At 40.4% G+C, this 19,036-nt stretch overlaps 1 protein-coding gene across 3 annotated transcripts in view; it reads left to right on the forward strand.

Annotated features, from left to right (window-relative positions):
* Positions 1-3,252: 3,252 nt before the first annotated feature.
* TACC2 (transforming acidic coiled-coil containing protein 2) overlaps positions 3,253-19,036 on the forward strand; it is a 114,066-nt gene continuing 98,282 nt past the window's right edge. For 2 of the 3 annotated variants that reach the window (XM_064431511.1, XM_064431505.1), the window contains exons 1-2: positions 3,253-3,330; positions 14,381-14,538. In XM_064431511.1, coding sequence (XP_064287581.1) covers positions 3,298-3,330; positions 14,381-14,538 — 191 coding nt within the window. In that variant the 5' untranslated portion in view covers positions 3,253-3,297. The remainder of the gene's footprint in view (positions 3,331-14,380; positions 14,539-19,036) is intronic. The other variant, XM_064431508.1, reaches the window with a different exon arrangement.

Consider the following 19,036-nt stretch of genomic DNA (forward strand, 5'->3'; position numbering starts at 1 on the left):
TTCAAGGGTAATACGAGAAAATGAAAGATGAGCTTAAGCACATAAACAAACCTGGACACAAAATGCAGAATAGATTCTTTTTCCCCCCCAAATCCTGATTTTCCCTTGAAAACAACACATGCATAACTGCAGTGTGTTATTGACACAGTTTCACTCAACCATTTTTGCAAGAAGCACTGCTTATACCACATGCCAAGAAACGGTAGAAGTGAAATATGTTTGACCCAAAATTGATGTTCTCTGGGGTTGCTTTTGTAAAAAAAATGGATTTCTGGCAGGCAGAGAACCTGGCAGGAGCAGGGGGAGGCCGGGCTGAGGAGGTGTAACTTGTTTTCTTGCTCGCCTGGGGTGGAGGCAAGTTGGTTGTTGAGCAGGTTATGAAGGTGGGTCCCGCAGAGAAAGCCTACATTTCATGAGTCTGAGGAGAAGTAGGAGGAAAATCAGGTGAAAACTGGTGAGGTGAAGATGGAAGGAATGGTTTGAAGACATGCTCTAAAAGCGTCAGTGAAGCCAAAGGTGCCAGATAAATCTTGGAATGTAAGTGCAACATTAAACATCCTCTTGTTTGCTTTCAGTGGAGCAGTTGTTCAGCTCAAAAAGCCATGTCAGATAATGGCTTTTGACTTGTTCAGCTCAAAAGTCTCTGCAGGCTGAACAGACCAATTTGGTACCACTGAGCTGTTTCTGAGATATGTAGTGTTCAAATAATTTCAATAATGACATGTAAATTGGGAAAGATACTGTAGAAAGATGATGAATATTATCTTTTGGTTAAGCTATGTTTATTTAATGGATGGATTTTTAGCATGTTTGTAATGTTTATTTGAAAGTCTATACATATGATAAAGCACTTTTAGTTTGCAACCTAAGTAATGCTTGTGCATTGAATTATTTAGAAATAATGTATGTTAAAAGGATTACAGTAACACTGTAATCTAAAAAATTATCTTAGCACTCTGCAATGTAATTCACACTTTAATATTGTTATTTCTTGTTTCATTATTGGAGAATCTGTAATGTCTTTATTTCCTATTTATGATATTTATCTTCATTATTAAGCAGATGGTAATGTGAGAATTGTGTGAAAATTGTGAAATTTCATGCTCTAGGGAAAGAAAAGAGTGGGTAGACAATATGATAGGATGTGTAAGTGGAGATTTTTGACAGCTGGCACTTCTGCTGTGCTCTTGTCATTTTCTACTTTGATTCCTGTGCATTTTAATTTAAAAACTGTAAAAAAAGTATTGTTATCTTTCAACTCAGTATTAGAACTTTGGCCTCTATTAGCAGCTGCTGTCCTTAACAGTCAGTGTGGCTGAGCTGGTGCAGAAATATTGACAGTCTGTTATGCACTGGAGTGAATTTACTCTAAAATAAATAGGACAACATTATGACATGCATTGGCTAATCTATTGAAGAAATTGTTGAGCAAAATCTGCATTTTGCACAATTGATATACAGACCCCACCCCAATTAACTAAAGAATTCCATGGGGATTTGGGAGAGTTTCATTCATTCCCCAGTTTATGTTATTACTGCAAGTGCTCGTGAGGGGACAGTTTAGAGAGCTCTGAATTTTCAGGTGTTTCCACATGATGTCTGTAGGGACAGAAAAAGATCTGGGAAGAGAAAAGCTCAGCAGGTCAGGGGAACAGAAATGTCACAATATTCACTCTTCAAGAATTGTGCTGGCTGTTGAGGGAAGCACATGACTAGAGTGGAGTTATTCTTTCCCTCCTGTGCATTTAAATCTTAGTCAGCAGCTCTAACAGTGTGAAAATGTTTTATTATATCAATACACACTTAAAATATTATAATCTTAATGTGTTGTCTTGGAAGATTTCACTGGGCTGAGCCTGGGAAGATTTGTGTGTGTGCATTACTCCATGATGGAGTACTTCATACTTGGGGAACAGTGACTTTGAAAATGTTACATCCAGTCTTCAGCATAGCTCAGAACTGTTTTAAAACAGTTCTAAAACTGTTTAACACAGGAGAGGATTTGGCAGCAATCTCAGCAGATAAAACCTCACGTTGCTAGTTAATCACTGAAAGTGCAATCCAGTGATTTCAACAGGAGCAAGTTCAAGCACTGCTGTATCCCCTGAAGACAATCAAGTTTAAACAGAACAGAGCTTAAGAGCACAGCACCAAACTTCCCTCTCCCCAAGCCTCCTGTGAAGAAAAATAATATTTCAAGTTTTAAAAAATGTACTGTAGTCATAAGTAACAAGATTCCTTAAAAACTTGGTTTCCTTGGCGTTCAAAGTGCAATTTCCCTTTTACAACCTAACTTTAATGGAGTTTTTCTTGACACACACTGCAGAGCAATCCCAAATTCTTTAGGGAAAAAAAAAAACAACTGTAGAGACTGTAATAATGTGTAATTTTCACCTATTCAGTAATACAATAAATACAGTGAATTTCAATGCATGAGCCCCCAAATAAAATGTCTTGGACAAGAATGTCTGTAAGTGAATCTCTGGTGTGGATTTTTACTATTGAGTATCCTTTTCAAAAAAAAAAAATAATTAGAAATCAACGATGCCTGGGGAGACCCTTAGCTCTGGAACTGCTCAGAGATTTTTTTAAAATTAAATAATTAGAACTAACTAATATAAAACCTATAGTAATTATGGTAGGCAGATCCTTTTAAGTCTAAAGGAGGTGTTTAGAACACAACATTGTAACAGAATAATGCCTAAGAAAAGCAGGGAACCATGCCAGTGATCAGGAGAAAAAAATCCATTTACTCTTTCTCTGAGTGCTTTGATTGAAAATTGTTTGTTACAGTGGTAGTCAGGTTTAACACCATGGTTCTGACAATGTGAGCAGGCAGCTCAGTCCAGGAATTTCAATAAAAATGGTTTGAATACAGTTAAAACAGTAAGGTTTTCCTGTGGGCTGTCTGTCCAAAGTGACTTTGGCAAGGAAAATATCTTTCTTTGGCATGTTCAAATGTCATGGGATAATCCAGAAACAGAGTAACAAAGCTCAATTTCAGGGACTGAATTTCCAGAAGACAGCAGAGAGACATGAGGAAATAAAAGCATTAAGAGCTCTTTTCCCCCAGTTTATGAGTTAGAATCATTTTAAGATTGAATGTCAGAAGGGGCAGCTGGCTGGGTGGCTGAGATGACAGCTCCTCAAAATTTCCAGGGTTTTTTATTTGGTTTGGTTTGGTTTGGTTGGTTCTTTTGATTTTTTTGTTTGTTTTTTACAGCACATTAAGAATTTTTTCTTTTCTGCCAGTGATCTTTCTTTCATTGCTGTGTGATCCTGGACATCAGAGTTGAGATGGGCAATGAGAACAGCAGTGCAGAGAATGAGGTGAGTGTGACAGGGCAATTGTTTTTCCTCCCCTCCTAGCCTAGAGCAAACATTTCAGAAACTGCTTCCAGGGGCCACTTACCCCACATTTATCTTCTGCTCCCCATTACACTCATATTTAAGTATCATTAATGGTAATTGAAAACAACTTGGTGTGTTTTTTTTTCCTTTGGCAATGACAGTGCTCCAAAGCATCAGAGCACGGTTTGGGCAGTGAAGTAGTTACTGATATTTAGGAGTTACTACTGGGAAAATAATCACAGCAAATATTTTCTTATATTGCCTCCCTACTTCACATTTAGGGAAGCTTTTACCCTCAAAAATCAACATAAGATTCAGGACTGGGATTCACAACTGGAGTCATGAACCCACAAATGACCACTGCATCTCTTCTCCGCATCTGTGATCTAGTTGCCACCTGATTATCAGAAAACGGACATAATTTTTATGGGATGTAGGTGCTAATAAAGGAAGACTAATTCTGTTAGCAGGGCTGGCTCACCCCAGCACCCCAGCCTGGGAGCAGGGCAGCCACGGGCAGCTCCAGGCACATCCCTGAGCAGAGGGAAGGGCCCAGGGTGGAGTCAGGGTCAGGACAGTGCTCCATGGCATCCCAGGGGATGACACCCCTGGGGAGGCTGAAATGGGGTCCTGGGCCAAGGGCAGGGTGGGGAAAGGCCCTGGGAGCTGGGCAGTGCCTGTGGTGGCCTCAGAGCCCGGGCACACAGCAGCTCCTCCTTGCTCAGAAATGACCTTGCACTGTCTGTGTCCCCATCCAGGACTTGGCACCCGTGTTCCCAGCGTGTGCTGTTAATGCATGGTGGTGTTTGATGGTTTATTTTTAGATTTTCAAAAGGAAGGCAGTGAAATGCTCTGGGTACTGGTATACAATTACATTAGAAGTTACTATGCTGATGCAAATTGGAATAAAAGTTGTAATTCATTAATTTCAACAATTAAAACACCAGTATATATTTTATTCTCTCCTCCTCCACATGTTTTGGTAGCTGCTAAAATGCATTAGGATTAATTTTGCTTCCACTTCAGGTATCAGCAGATCTGCTGCACCTTCTGCACTGCCAAGTGGAGCCTCTCAAGGCAATCAGTGTTACAACTATTACAGATTTTTTCATAAATAATTTTTAGAAGAAAAATCTTCCATAGTTCTTGGTGATTCTTAGCAAGTTTTATTGTTAGCCCAATATTTGGTCCCAGCTTTTCTCAAGGTTTGGGAAGAGGGGAATGTGTTAATTTCCATAACTAAGTAATGAGAATTTCTTCTCCATAGTGTACAGCTTGCACTCAGGAAGCTTTTGGAAGTCAAATATATTTGTTCAGAAGTCATCCTGAGGCTGAGAAGACTTTATTTAAAAATGACTGAATTTATCAATAAATGTAGTAAAAAAACCCTCTTCTAAAGGGAAAGGAAGATTCTGGTCTCCTTTTCAGACTATAAAAACCAAAACAGAGGACAACCCAACCCCCTCCAAAGCAAAACAAAATATGCTAAGAATCCAAATTATTTTTAAAAACACTATTAACAGAGAGATAACAAGAAGTAGCAACAAAACCGAAATATTTTGATTTTCAGTCAGGAATTCCCCAATGTCAATAAAGCCATCCTTATACCACCAAGCCAAGGAGCACAGCAGGTAGTGGATGATGAAACTGGTTTGCACTCAAAATGTTAGCACCAGGCATGGCTGCTGCTTTTCTTCTGCATCTGCTTCTGGCCTTTGGGTTTTGGGACACTGACTGCACATTTGCAAGGCAGATACATTTAAGTTTTCAGCAAGTTGTAAAAGAAAAAAAAAATCTGGTTTCTTTTAACTTTTTTCTTTAGTAGCAATCAATGCTTTAGAGAAGCAGCCTGTACTTGACCCCCTTTGCTGGCTGCCTTTCCTTCCAACCCTAACGCCACTGAAATAGCTCAGCTGGGGTTGTTCTTATGCTCAGAACCAGTTGGTCTGAGTTGTTTTTATTTATGTGTTTATCAGAGAACACCCCTGCACGGCTCATGCTCTCAGTGAGTCATTTGGAAGCCTCACACATGGTTTGCATTAAAGCTGGGAGAGCCTGTGCTAACTTTAGAACTCATTTAATGAGTGGGAAGATCTGTGGAATAAATGTGCTACTAGGAAGATTGTAGTAGGCACTTGGAGAAAAAGTAAATACCCAATCTGTCTTGTAGGGACCAGCCTCTGAGGAGAATGCAACCTAAATTTAGTGGCAATGAACAAAGAAAATGCTTGGATAAAACAAGGCTGGGGCCAGCAGTATATATAACACAGTGATTTCACATATACTGATACTAACCATGTTATGTTTTGCTGTAAAGCACACAAAATCCAAACTGCTGTGAGATTTTAGGATTGTGCCCTGCCCTATTGCAGTGGCACAGCTTGTTTGGTTTATGCTGAATTAAACAGAAGCTGGTTTTATGATGCATTTTCCTTGAGCAGTGAAACTCCACATGAAGAGAAAGGTCTTTAAATTGAAAAAGAAACATTCTGGAAGAACAGATACTTTGACCCAGTTTGATGCTTGAGGTCCAGCCTTTAGTAGGCCAAATGCAGGTGAAATAATGGAGGTGTTCTTTAATAGTTGTGGAAGTTGTGGGAAGTGCTGCAGTTTAGGGAACTGCAGAAGGTCTCAGCTGTTGTGCTGCCCATTAAACAGATCTTTCTTAATCCACCCAAAAGAGCTGGGTGTCATGGAGGAATGATATTGTCTTCTTTTCCTTGACTCCTCTGAACAGCCAGATGCCAAAAAATCATCCACAAGCCTTAGTAAAAGGTAAACACTCACTTTTACAAGGCTGATGTAGCTACACATCCTCAGCCCTACACCTCTGGATAGTTTGGACTCAGATCCATAAAGCCACACTTGGAAATGAGACCAAGCTGAGCAGGACCAACAAATCTGCTCCCTAAAGTGTCAGACACATCAGGCACATGGTCTGTGGGATGCAGAGTGATCCCAGATGTGCCCCAGCCTCATCCATGCTGCTCCAGGGCTTGTGCAGAGAGCTCAGGGACAGCTCCCAAAGTGACTGCACGTTACAGGATTATTATTGACTTCCCTGACTGTATTTTACCTTTATTTTTACTAGAATGATGCCATTGCCAGGGCATCTTTGCTCTCATTTTAAAGAGGTGGGTGGAGGATGTTAAAAAAAGAAAGAGTTCTTTATAACTGGAGACATGAGCATAACATTTTGTAAAACTTGAATAGGCTGGATTTTCTAATATGGAATACTTTTGACTCAGGGTTTTAATTCTTGCCATTCATAGTTCTGAAGAGGAGAACTGTCATATTCCACAGCCTTTCTCACGACTACAGAAAAGTAAAAGTCACCAAGTAATTTTAATGCTCTTTGAAGGTGAAAACTGCTGCTGAATTGAAGTTCTAGTAATGCATCATCTGCCCCAGAGTTGAAGAGGGAATTTCAAAGTCAGTTAGACATAAGTTATTTCTACATATTTTGCTTTAACCTTTCTTCCTCTTGGTTTTCTGAAATAAGCAAAAAAGCAAACAAAGCTGGTTATTCCACATCTCTATTATTGTTCATTTCTCTTTAAACATAGACCTTAATGTGTGGTTATCTTTTTGTTCCTGTTTTCTGCTGTGAAATGTGTAAGACAGGCAGCACTTGCCAGAGGGGCCACAGCTTCTCAGGAGTCTGGAGCTGTCTGGAGTTGTCCTGCTGTGATCTTGCTCGGATTTCTCCACTTATTTCTTATGAACAAATCTGACTGCTGAGCATCCTGCAGCTAATATTCTGCATCATTACTTTTCCCATCTTTCAGCTGATTTCAGTCTCTCTGAACTGGTGGCTCTGGTTAATTGCTGTGATAATTAATCTCCCTTCAGACCCTGGTGCTGCAGGGATGCAGCAGCTCTGTCCCAGCATCCAGGCTCCCTTCCCACACACAGGAACTGGGCAAACTCCTCTGAGCTCTGGGGCTCACTCTGGGTGTTTACATACTTTTTCAATACTGCAATAACATCTGTATACATTCCATTGTTCATGGTCAGCTGGGAACAAAAACTCATTCCCAATTTTCTGCACAGAAATTTTGCCTGGAGCATTTTAATGTGATCCTCTGTTACCCTACACAGGCTCTTCCCTGGGTTTGTTGTGTCCACTGGGATTCACAACTTTTTCTCCCTGAATTATGATTCTCTTTCATTTTTCCTTCCATTTCACCCAGTGCCTATCAGAATGTTGCTGTCAGTTGGCTCCAGTCTGTTCCTGATGCTTACATAGTCCTGACAGACCTCCAGCCACCACTTTAATTAATTAAGTCTTACTTCCAGTGGTAATTGCTGCTGGTCCAATATTCCATGGCAAATAATGTCAAGTATTTCTTTGAGTTTACTCAAAAAGAACATTCTATGTTTTTAGAGAATTATATGTCCTTTTGTGCAAATGCAGCAAATTCTGGGACGCTTCTCACTGCAATGAATAATTATTATTCACATTATTATTTACATCTTTCCTGTGAGTGAAGGAGAGGGGATGAAAGAAGAAGATTCAAAGTTGTGGCAGAGTTCTTAATTTGAAAGTATAGTGAAAAGAAAGTTGGGAGACTGGTCCTTCACTTCTGAATTAATGGTTAAAACTTCCTTCACAACTGTAAAGCCATCATCATTTCTCATGGGACGTGAATTTATGGGTAGAGATGAAAAGGAAAAATACATTATATTTATAAAGTTCCTCTGTAATTATTTACTACATTTCTTCATTTAAAAAATAGTGTGAAAATGTTGGGCCTGCATTTTCCCGAGCTGTGAAATGACTAGGCAGGCAAACACTGTTGGCTGGGAAGCACGACAGAGTTTGGGACTCAACTTGAAGATTATTTTTCTATAGTGCTTCGTTTGAATCCAACAGCATCTTCTCAAGTCATTTATTGCCAGGCTGCTAAGGACCACTCAGTAGAAATCTGATTTAGTTAAAACTATACTGACTGAAGATTACAAGTTAGAGGATGAAGATTTTCTTCCCAAGTTGATCAACTTACTCTCTCTCCCCTGCTGTATCTCATACACCTACCATCCTGAAGAAAATAATCCAAGCGCTCACCAAACATCAGGAAAGGGACAAAGGAAAACAGCTGCAGCTGAATCTAACTCTGAATTTTCCTTTGCTTGCTGACCACAGATGACATTGGGCAGGGGGAAAGGTGAAGGAGAGCCATGGAGGAGTTACACAGCCATGCTTCATTAACTCCCTGCACATTCCTCCAACACAGCCAACTTCATTAACTCCCTGCGCATTCCACAACACAGGTGGTTGAGAAGACACCAATGTTGACATTACAAGAATCTAAAAATAAACAATTTGGTGCCCTCAGTGGACTGGAAGAGTCATAAACACAAGCACTGAAGCCTGAAGGTTTGAATCGTCCCTGCTGAGGCTGTGTGTTCTGTGAAAAAAAGCTAAATCAAAGATAAGATGGTGACTGTGAATATATAAGTATACACACACACCCCTACACACACCAGTGTTTATTTTTGTGTTCACAGCCAGTCATTTCAGTGGGTGTTTCTCAGGAGGAAAAGCAGCCCTTTATCTCTAAGAGAAGGTCATGGGTACTTACAATCAAAAGCTGTAAGAATTCTTCAAATACCATTGTTACCATATCACAATTTACTTTGCTTCTTGTATTTAAAATGAGAAGTGAATGCCAGCTTTTGCATTCCTGCCCCTTTGAGGGTTTTAATTAGAATAGGTATGAACTTAAAATTCTCCTCCCGTGAGAGAACAAATAAACCACGCCAGAAGCAAGAGCAAATTACACCATTACTGATTAAAGAAAAAAATCTACTGTAATTGCAAAATTCTATACAGAGACTCCCTCAAGGATGGAGTCTGCTCTTCCTATCTGATCATGTCATAATTACATCCAACTGATGGAGCAGTCACAAAGTTTGGGAAGAAAAGCAAGAAGAGGTCATGACAAACATCCCCTGCAAGCTTCTGTACCCCAGCCACTCTCAGAAAGGGGCAGCAATGCACCAAGTTGTTTGCTAAAATCACATTTAGCTTCCTTGAAAGGTGATAAAACTGAGTTTTAGAGTAATTCTTCAGATCTCAAGTGTCACATGGAGCTCAAGCTTGGCTCAATGTATTAGGGAGTAATTTGTTACTCATCTGTGATGGCTCACTGGTTTTGCTGACCAGTGTTCACTGCTCTTAATGCAAAGTTCCAGCTGTTAAAGCAATATCCACTCACTATCTACTCATTTATTTTGGTACCACTTCTCCAAACAGGGGAGAGACAATGACTCTCCAAAGATATGAAGTTTTAAAACTCTAACTTACAGTTTTAAAACTCTAACTTACTCTAACTTGGCTACTGTTCCTGCAGAACAACAAAAGCCAGAAGAGTGAAAGGGTGGTTTCAAAAAAATCTTTTCAGTCTTCAAAAATTTCAAGAGCCATTTAAAAACCCTGATTTCCCAACCACGTGAACAACCTCTAGCAGCAGACTTTTTAAAAAGAAGAACTATTCAAACACCTCCCTCCTCCAACTTGTAATGGAAGACGTGGAGGAAAAGGAAAGGCAATTTCTGGTTTATTGATTGAGATTTGTAAAGGCTTGCTCCAGCTTCCCCTCCACGAAACCAGAGGAGTTGTTGGGAATGGAAAGTCAATGTAACCCCTCAAAGATCACTGTGAGCTACTTTCTGCTCACGGCATTTCCTTCTGCTGTGATAACTCCAGTGCAGCACTGCACATAATCCTTTTGGCTACAGTGTCAATGGAGCTCTCTTCCTTTTTATTTTTTATTTTATTTTCTAGCATCCTGTTCAAAGTCATTGGGAATATAAAGTGATCCTGTAGATTTACTTTGTGTTCTTGCAGACTCCAGTGCTTCTGGAAGGGTTTAATTGAAATTACATTGCATATTTCAGGAGAATCTGTTCTATTCATTTAAATATTGTGCTGCCTTAAAGGAGAAACAATTATGAGCTGTTTAGTTTTTCTCCTGTTGTTTGTATGCTCTGTGGCAAAGCTGGTTGGTTTGTTGTTGGGTTTTTTTAATTAGCCTAGACTTAAAAATGCTGAGAACCTCTGTGTTCTGGTTTTTATTATAATTATTTAAGTCTTCCAGTTAACTAACTCTTTATAATGAGAATCCTTTTCACATAGGAGTATGCTACACTTGAAACAAATATAGAACAAATTTAGCTGCAAGCTTCTGTAGCCAATCACTTCAGAGGCTGTATGTATTGAAACTCAAAAGTAGTTTATATAACTGCAGCTTTCTGATGGTACTTGTGAACAAAACACAGTCTTTATAATTGTTTTCACACATGTTAATTAAAAATTTAAAAAGCTTGCTTTGCAAAGCTAGTTCAGCACCTGATTTGCATAACTAGCTTGAATTTTAAAAATGTAATCAAAAAATTGAATTATGTTTTTCTGCTGTCTGCCTTAGATTCACAAAGCGTGTTCTTTGGTGATGATTACATGAATACGTTAAATGCAGAAAACCAATATATAAAGATTTTCTATATCTTAGCATATTAGTTTTTGACATGTAAATATCTCCATTAAGATTTATTTTAGATTGTTGCTATAATACTCTTTTGAGCTTCTTTTGAACATATGTGTGTGCTTTAGCCCTACCAGGTATTAGAGCAGCCTTTTGATCACTCAAACATTCAACAGAAAGAAAGAAAGTGTCCACAGTTCAAACTCCTGTGATCCAACAGGGCCTGTGCTGCTAAAATTGTTTTAATACATGTTAAATTTGGTAATGAATGCAAGAACAAGAGTCAGATTTTTCTGTGGCCAAAGTCAGTCACTTAGGGGATCATTTGGAGATTAACTGTAACTTCTTAAACATTAGTTCCCTAAAAGCACAGAACTATTAAAAAAATTAAAAAAAAAACAAAAACAAAACAAAACACAAAACAAAACAAAACAAAAAAAAAAAACAACAAAACAAAAAAAACCCTCACCAGGCCCCTGATCTCAAACAATCTATGGAAAATGTTAAATTTTATCTTTAAATGTGTGCACATAACTGACATGGTTTGTTGTGATCTTTCTCTCTTCTGCTGAATCTGCCCCTCCCGGTGTTTTTGTTTGGATATAAAGTCCAAATTTTGGTGTAACAGCTGATAAAATCACTGGGCCACGGGCCCTTCTCTGTGTCTAATATGGAAGCATCCTAATTTTAATGAGATGGGGTGTTCAGGTACAACAGGCACATAAATGTCCATATTCTGCAGTTCACAGCAAACTTCTACCAAATTATTCTGCCCCAGAGTGTTCCGTGACTTGGGAGGTGAATGACAAATTATCCTGACCCCATATTAAGGTTTCAAAGTTTCCTCTAACAGCTGCTTGTAGGTTTTCTCAAATTTGTAGGGCTCTTTAAGCAGTGAGCTGCTGGGTTTGTGCTGGTGAGGAGTTTCCTTCTGTGCCACCCCCGAGCCCCTGAGGCTGATCAGCTCCTGGTTGTCCCCTGGCTCCTGGGATTTGTGGCTGGGTGACAATCCAAAGGGTCCTGGCTCTCAGGGAGTTTTACTGCAGAGATTTGTGTGCATCCCCACCACGCTGTGGCTGCACAGGCCAGCAGAGCAGCACTGCAACCTAAAGAGCCTTTGGGGCTGATCTTGTGGAGGAGAGGCTGATGAGAGGCCATGTGTGACCACTGAGACTGCACCATGTAAATTAGTTCTTGACTTAAATGCTGTGCATTTTCTGCTTTGGAACATGACAGAGGCTTTAGGAGAAGGAGACAAAACGAGCAGCTCTTCATCTCAGGAGAGATGTGAGGTGTTCCTCCTGCCTGGCACCTGAAGCAGCTGGAGAAATTTGAGGTGGCAGTAGTAGAAAGGAGGGGAAAAAAATGAATAATTAGTTCTCACTGCTCTTGCCAACTGCTGGAGGCGTCTGGACAATTTAATAAATTGGACTCATTTCTTGGGGTTCTCTGTGTGGTTCTCCCGACTCTGCCTGCCCTGCTGGGACAGCAAAGAAGGTAATTTCTGTCTGCAAGGGGCCTGAAAATGATTTTATAATTTGGCTGCTACTGTGAGGCATTTGTTTGTGACCCAGCTCTGCATCTGACCCACCTGTACCTCTCAAGATAAGACATGATCCAGGGACTGAGCAAGAGCATGGCACGGTGGCTGCCTCACCTGGCTTGGTGGGAATTTACCCACCCACTGACTGGGAGCTTTTCCTGGTAATTCATTTAATAACACATTTTTTCATAGCTGTTTCTCTCTGCATACTGAAGTAAACTCTCCACACAGATTTATCTTGCAAACAAAAACAAGGCTGCCCAAAACTCTGCACCAGAATCAAAACAGAGCCCTGTAAGCTCACTCAGCTCTGTGTTTTTTCCACCCCAGCTGAAGGAAACAAATTTCCTTGTATAATTCTTAATGCTCCAGTATTTTTTTTTTTGCCATATACTCTGGGTTTGCAGCCAACATATATACTCAGATAAATATTCTAAATGCCAGATGTCAGCACATGCTGGGTAAGTGCTTCATGATCATGAAAGCAAGAGCCCTTGGTCTCTCCCAGAGGAACGTGGTGAGATAAAGGAGAGCAAAGCTGCAGTGAGGGGGCTCCTCCGGGGAAAGACAGAGGATATGAGAGTTAATCAAATTTGTCTTAAGTATAAAGGAAGTCTTTTTGTATTTTCAGTGTGCCCTGACCTTTTCAGTTGCTCATTACACGGGCTTTGCTTGTCCACTGGGTGTCTCATTCCTGCCTCTGAGCTCCAGCAGCTTTTGGCTGTGGGAGCACACTGTGTTCACACAGAGCAGGGTAATTCTCCCAACAACAGCTCTCTGCAATTTATTGACTACTGCTAGAACAAAATAAACATTAAAATGAGTGCAAAAAAAACCAAGAGATGAGCTGGAATTGTGTAGTGTGCTTTTAATCTCTGGTGTGTTATCCTGCAGTGGCTCTGCCATCAGTAAATACACTTATTTGTCTTTAGGTTAAGTGTGCCTTAGGCTTCTCACAACTAGAATTAAGAATTAAAAGCACAGTGACTTTATGTTAAGGGTTAATGGGTGAGGCAGCTTTCCTGCTATTGCTTGGTGTGCCAGAGGATTTGAAAAAGGCCTTCATTCAGACTTTTTTGCTTTCCACTTGATTGTTTCTCTCCATTACTCCAGTTCTTTTGCTATGCTCAAAGACCATCCTCAGCTATTGTTCAGGACAGCTTTTTCCAGTTCTTCTTCATGTTCTAAAGATACTTCCTCCAAAAAAAAAATTCAGTGGGAAGGTGCCACTCACTACCTGATGTAACCCTGGTGCTTGCTCAGGACTCTCTTTCTCCCTGCTGCAGAACCAATAATTTCCAACAAAAACAAAACAAAACAAAAAAATCCACTCATGTAAGGCATATCTCCATGGATGGAGATCCCTGGTAATTATTTCCCTTTGAGAAGAGGTGATGCAGCATAGCCACAGATGTGGAATAGCATTTCTAGCTGTCACTAGAGAAACTGCAGCATTTCCCGTCACTGTTATCAGAGAAGGGCAGCCTGGTGAAGAATCAAGCCCTCTGTTTCAATTCAGAGGCATTCTGAACTTTGTTGAAGTGGGAGAAAAGGAATCTGGACTTGGATTCAAGTGCCATTGGCTTTATCTCTAACTTAACTCCAGATATGCTGCTAATGTTATGAGTGTCCAAGTTTATAGCTTGTTTTCATCCTTTTTCATTTTAAACTTGCTTAGCAAGGAAGCATTTGCCAGGCTTGGAAGAAGAGAAGATGATACCCTCCTTGGGTCAGTAAAGGCCCTGGCTGCTTCAGAACAATTGTTGCATTCTTCTCTCCCTCTTCTTTTCCTAGTACTTATTCTTGGCCCAACCACTTCCTTCTGTTTTTGTGCTATTAAGAAAAAAAAAATGGCTTGGCTTTAGAACCTGCAAGTTCCATCAAAGTAGGGAAATCCACCCCAGAGGTTGTCTGTCTTTGGGCAGAACAAAACTCCTTAGGCTTATGTATCCTCCAAAATAGCAGCAGCTCTTTAAATTGTTCTCTCTTTTCATTCCAGAACACTTCACAAGACTCAGAATTAGGCCAGCCTCCTGGTAATGGCCACAATTCAAAAAGGAGCCCTCAGAAAAAGAGCACAGCAAAGCCTGGAGGTCAGGACACCTCAGATCCTCTTGCTGCTGAGAGCTCATCCCCCAAGACTGCAAGGCCTACAAGGTAAGACATGAAGTTTCTTCCTGGGAAAAGCACTGGAGCCCTGATGCTGTTGATAGCTGGGGGTGAGATCTGTCATCCTGATGGATGATGGTGATGATGGTGATGCATTCCTCAAAACAACCTCACACCACCAGACTGCTCACTGATCACCCAGCTGACTTTCCTGCCTTACTGCAGAACCATAAACCAGGCTCCAGCTGTTGCAGTAACCCTTGACCCAACCTTTCCATGCTTTTTGCTTGCACTAATAAACTCTCATCTGAGACAGAGCAACATTGAAGAGTCTTTGTTTTAACTTTTGGTCAGCCCTGAAGTGCTCAGGCAGTTGGATCATAGTGGGTCCCTTCCAATAGTCTATTCTATTCTATTCTATTCTATTCTATTCTATTCTATTCTATTCTATTCTATTCTATTCTATTCTATTCTACTCTACTCTACTCTATTCTATTTATTCTATTCCATTCCATCCCATTCCATTGTAGTCCAGTCTATTTTAAAATTATTGACATTTGCAACAGTTTCTGGCAGTTGAGGTCCTAATTTAGGTATTAAATAAGATCATCACTGAGCACACTGGGGAAATTTCAGGGAAATTCAGCCACATGACATAATCTAAAAGGGTTTATGAAAAAAGATTTATGTTTTCTGGAAGGGACAGTTTGGCTGTGCTGTGGAGGTTTTACAAGGAGGATTTTTGCTATTAATTCTATTTCTTCTGACTGCCACTAGCACGTCTTAATTATCTACTGAAAATAATGGAGTCTGAGCAAGACTAAGACTGCTAAGTCAATTTACAGTGATAAAGGTATTTAGGCATCAGTTTTAAAGTGATGAAAGGTTGCACTTCTTTCCTAGAGATGCATGGCTTGTGTAATCCAGCATCACTCTATTGCTGAGCACCAGGTCTATACATTAAACACCTTTTTCTTGGATTAATTTCTTCTGTCTTTGAGTGCCTCTAATGAGAGAAGCCATAGATGTCATTCCCAGTAGCTAGGAAAAAAATCAAATATTGGAATAATGATGTAAAATTGGATAGGGTGAGATTTTTAATGTGCAGTTTGTTTGTTATTTCAGTTTGTATTTGTTATTAACAAATACCACATGTATCCTCTAGTTTTAGTTCCTCTTGATGGTATTGTGCATAATCACTGTATTGTTTGTGTCTAACTGTGCTGTCCTACTGAAGAAAACATAGTTTTTTATAAACTAGAAAGCTACATAAAAGAATGATGTATTCTGATTTGTGACAACAAAACAGTAATTTTCTGCTATTCTAATCAGTATGCAGGTTATGGAAAGGGGGGGAAAAGAGAGGAAATGATGAGTGCTGCTGAGTGCTGATATTTACAGTAGATCTATCATGACTAACATGGAGTTTGTGGAACTTCACAATATCAGACAGCATTTGTACCAGAATCCACATGGAGTCTGTAAGAGTAAAGACTCTTACCTTGGGCTTGGAATATTTGTGGCTTGCCTGCAGCAAGTGCAGTCCTGCTTTTTATTTTTTTTTTAAACATTAGCATAGTAACTTTATCCTATTCTGTAACTAATTTGCAGTTTTAAAAATGTATTGTTCAAAAATGGCAGAAGGGCAGTTCTGTAGGGGTTCCTTTCCAAAATGTGAGTACCTAGAACACTTAGATTTATGTTAAAGCTGACCAAAACAGCTTTGCACTGCAGCATGCAAAATTGTGACTCGTGGGAGATGAATGTTACACGGATGAGTCAGCTTGAAAGGATTCATAGGATTCTTGTTTCAGGAAATTTACTAGATGGGCGGGAGCTCAGGCAATTTCTTGTTCTTCAGCCTTACTCCTGACAGTGCTGGCACATGCCTGTTTTGGGTGCCTTTTAAGTTACATCCTGCCAAAATAGAAACAAAGACAATAAACGGAAAATCTTTGAAGTTGCACATTCCAGCTGTTTATTTTTAACTCGCTCCCCTGTGCTGCTTTGAACGCATCTTTTCCACCCTGAAGTGAACTCTGAGAGCTTTCAGGGCGTGTGACCTGCCACCCTCGGGTGGAGGATCTCTGGGTGGAAAATTACTGCGTTTCCTTTTCCTCTGGGTGGATTTCTCCTGTCCTCCACAAATTCTCACAAGCTGCTTTTAAATGCTTGTCTTTTGGAATTCAAAATGTCTCTGGCTCTAACTTTATAATTGTTTCAGCCCAAGATTTTCTTACCTGTTACTCGCTGCTCCTGTGTGCTGAAAATAAGGTCTTTAGTAATTAATACAGAGAATCACTAATTAGCACACAATTAATCTGTGAACTTTCCATGTGGAATAAAAATGCTGAAGAGGCAGGACAGTTAGGAAGCCTCGGGCTTTGCAGTGGTGTCCATGAGAGGTGTAACCATGCCCTTCTCCTGGTGCACAGCCTGGGGAATCCCCAACTGGACAGCCCTACCCCAGAGGCACTCCTTCCAGCAGGCTCAGGAAGAAGCAGATCCATCAATTTAAAAGATGAATCATCAATTTAAAAGACAACACACCCAGAAACAGTTCAGGGGATGCAGCACTCTTTGTGGGTGACCTTGGCTGCTCCCCCAGCCGGAGTGCAGAACACAGATCCTGTGGGACCCACAGAGCCGCTGTGGGATGACAAAGCTGCCACACATCCTGTGGGACAGTCTGCCAGTGCCATGCTTCCTGCTGATACTCCAAATGTCTCAGATGGAGACCAGGAGCCACTCCTGCAATGGGAGACCTGGCCCTGCTTGCTGCAGCAGCAGTACAGCTTACCTCTCTCGTGTTGGAATAATTTCCTTTGGTCATACTTAAAATAGTGCAGGGCCTGCGTTTTATTCTGTGTATGGAACAAGGAGGTGAAAAGTGACTGGGGGTGGGGGAGAAGGGGAGGATGGCTCCCCAGAGGATGGTATAGATCATTATTCCTGCTTCCTACTTTTTCCTGAAAGCTTAGATGCACAGGGAGGGTGGGGGAGTCTGGCTGCTGTTAGCAGCCCTTTAGCGATGATGGATTTCTCATGTGCTTGTTTACACTGAAAAGTTCAAAAAGTGAATTCTTCTGTCTCTAAAACTGTCACTTGCTTTGTTTTGTTTTGTTTTGGAAGGGAATGAATTCCATGTTCCTCACTAATTTTCAGTGCCTCTTAGGGACAGATTAAAATGCAGGATTCCTTAACTCAAGTGCTCCAGCACACCGTGTCCAAATGCGTAAACTCAAACTGTAGGCACTGATCTCTCATGTGTCAGTGGAAAGAGAACAGAAACATTTGGGAGGCAGCTATACATGTGCTGTGGTTGCAGAGCTGGCTGTGCATTTGTTCCCCTCGGTGCTTTCTAAATTCATGCTCAGATTTCAGGCTCCTGGGAATATAATCACTCAGGCTCAGAGTTACATCAGCGTGGATGGCAGCCGTATGTGACCTCTGGGACCCAGAGGCTTTGGCACTTGATGTTTTTCCCTCACAAGTGTGACTGGGTTGGGAGGGCTGTCTGTCCTTTCAATAACTACTGCATGTTTTAGAATGGGAGAAAAGGAATTAGAAGTGGAAATTTTGAATGATCTACAATTTTCTGGTGTCTTCATTTCTTGATATCTTCACTTCTTGTTGTTTAGCCAGTACATTTATCATATTTGGGCATCTGTAAACCCCCTTTCCACACACACTCCCACTCAGATAGTAAATGCTAAATGCCAGAGATTTTGTCTGGCTACTGCTGGTTTTATCTCCTGGCCCTTTGTCTTTGCTGTGGATGGCAAAACAGACGAATGGGAGTTGTGACTTCAAGTGTTAATGGTTGATGGACTGGGTATGGCTCTGAATCTGGAAGCATTTATGGGATGTGCACCAAAAGTCATAGATTTCTTAACATCCTTTATAGCTTCACATCCTAAACACAGAGCAGGCAGTGCTCTCCTAATAAACAGCTTAGTAACTGGGCAGGACTCATAAATTTTTCCAGGAAAATTCAGACTTGCCACAATATCTTCTGAGGGTGGAAGAGGTTAACTGCAGCTATTATAAATTAATTGCTAAATTGGCAATGTGCTTCCAAACAAGCAAATTGTCAATAATTGTTTATGCAAAACAAACATTTTGGGCATGTAAAGATTTAACTCATTATTTGATGTTGTAACTGGAAGTAAAATATTCATATGCTCAGTATGTTAGGGCCTTGAAACTGCAAATTCTTAACTTCTAAGATGAGGGAAAAGTTCCCTTTGGTAACTCTTGAGTGCAGTGGGACACCCATATTTCAAGCTACAGATGCATTTATGTCTTTGCATGACTGCATTTTCTCTTTTTTTAACATCATCTGTCACATGCAGCAATTATTCACAGCAAAATGACTTTTTCTGCCCTAAACTCTACATGAACTATGAGGAACTCAAATGTTCTTCCACGCTTTGTCATTTGTATGTTTTGTTTTAAATAGGAAAATTTCCCCTTAATAATATTGAGCTAGGTCAGATTAACCACAAAAGAAACCATACTTTATTGTCCTGCATTTAAAAATACC

This window comes from Passer domesticus, chromosome 8 (genome assembly GCF_036417665.1).
Source record: "Passer domesticus isolate bPasDom1 chromosome 8, bPasDom1.hap1, whole genome shotgun sequence".
NCBI classification, from domain to species: domain Eukaryota; kingdom Metazoa; phylum Chordata; class Aves; order Passeriformes; family Passeridae; genus Passer; species Passer domesticus.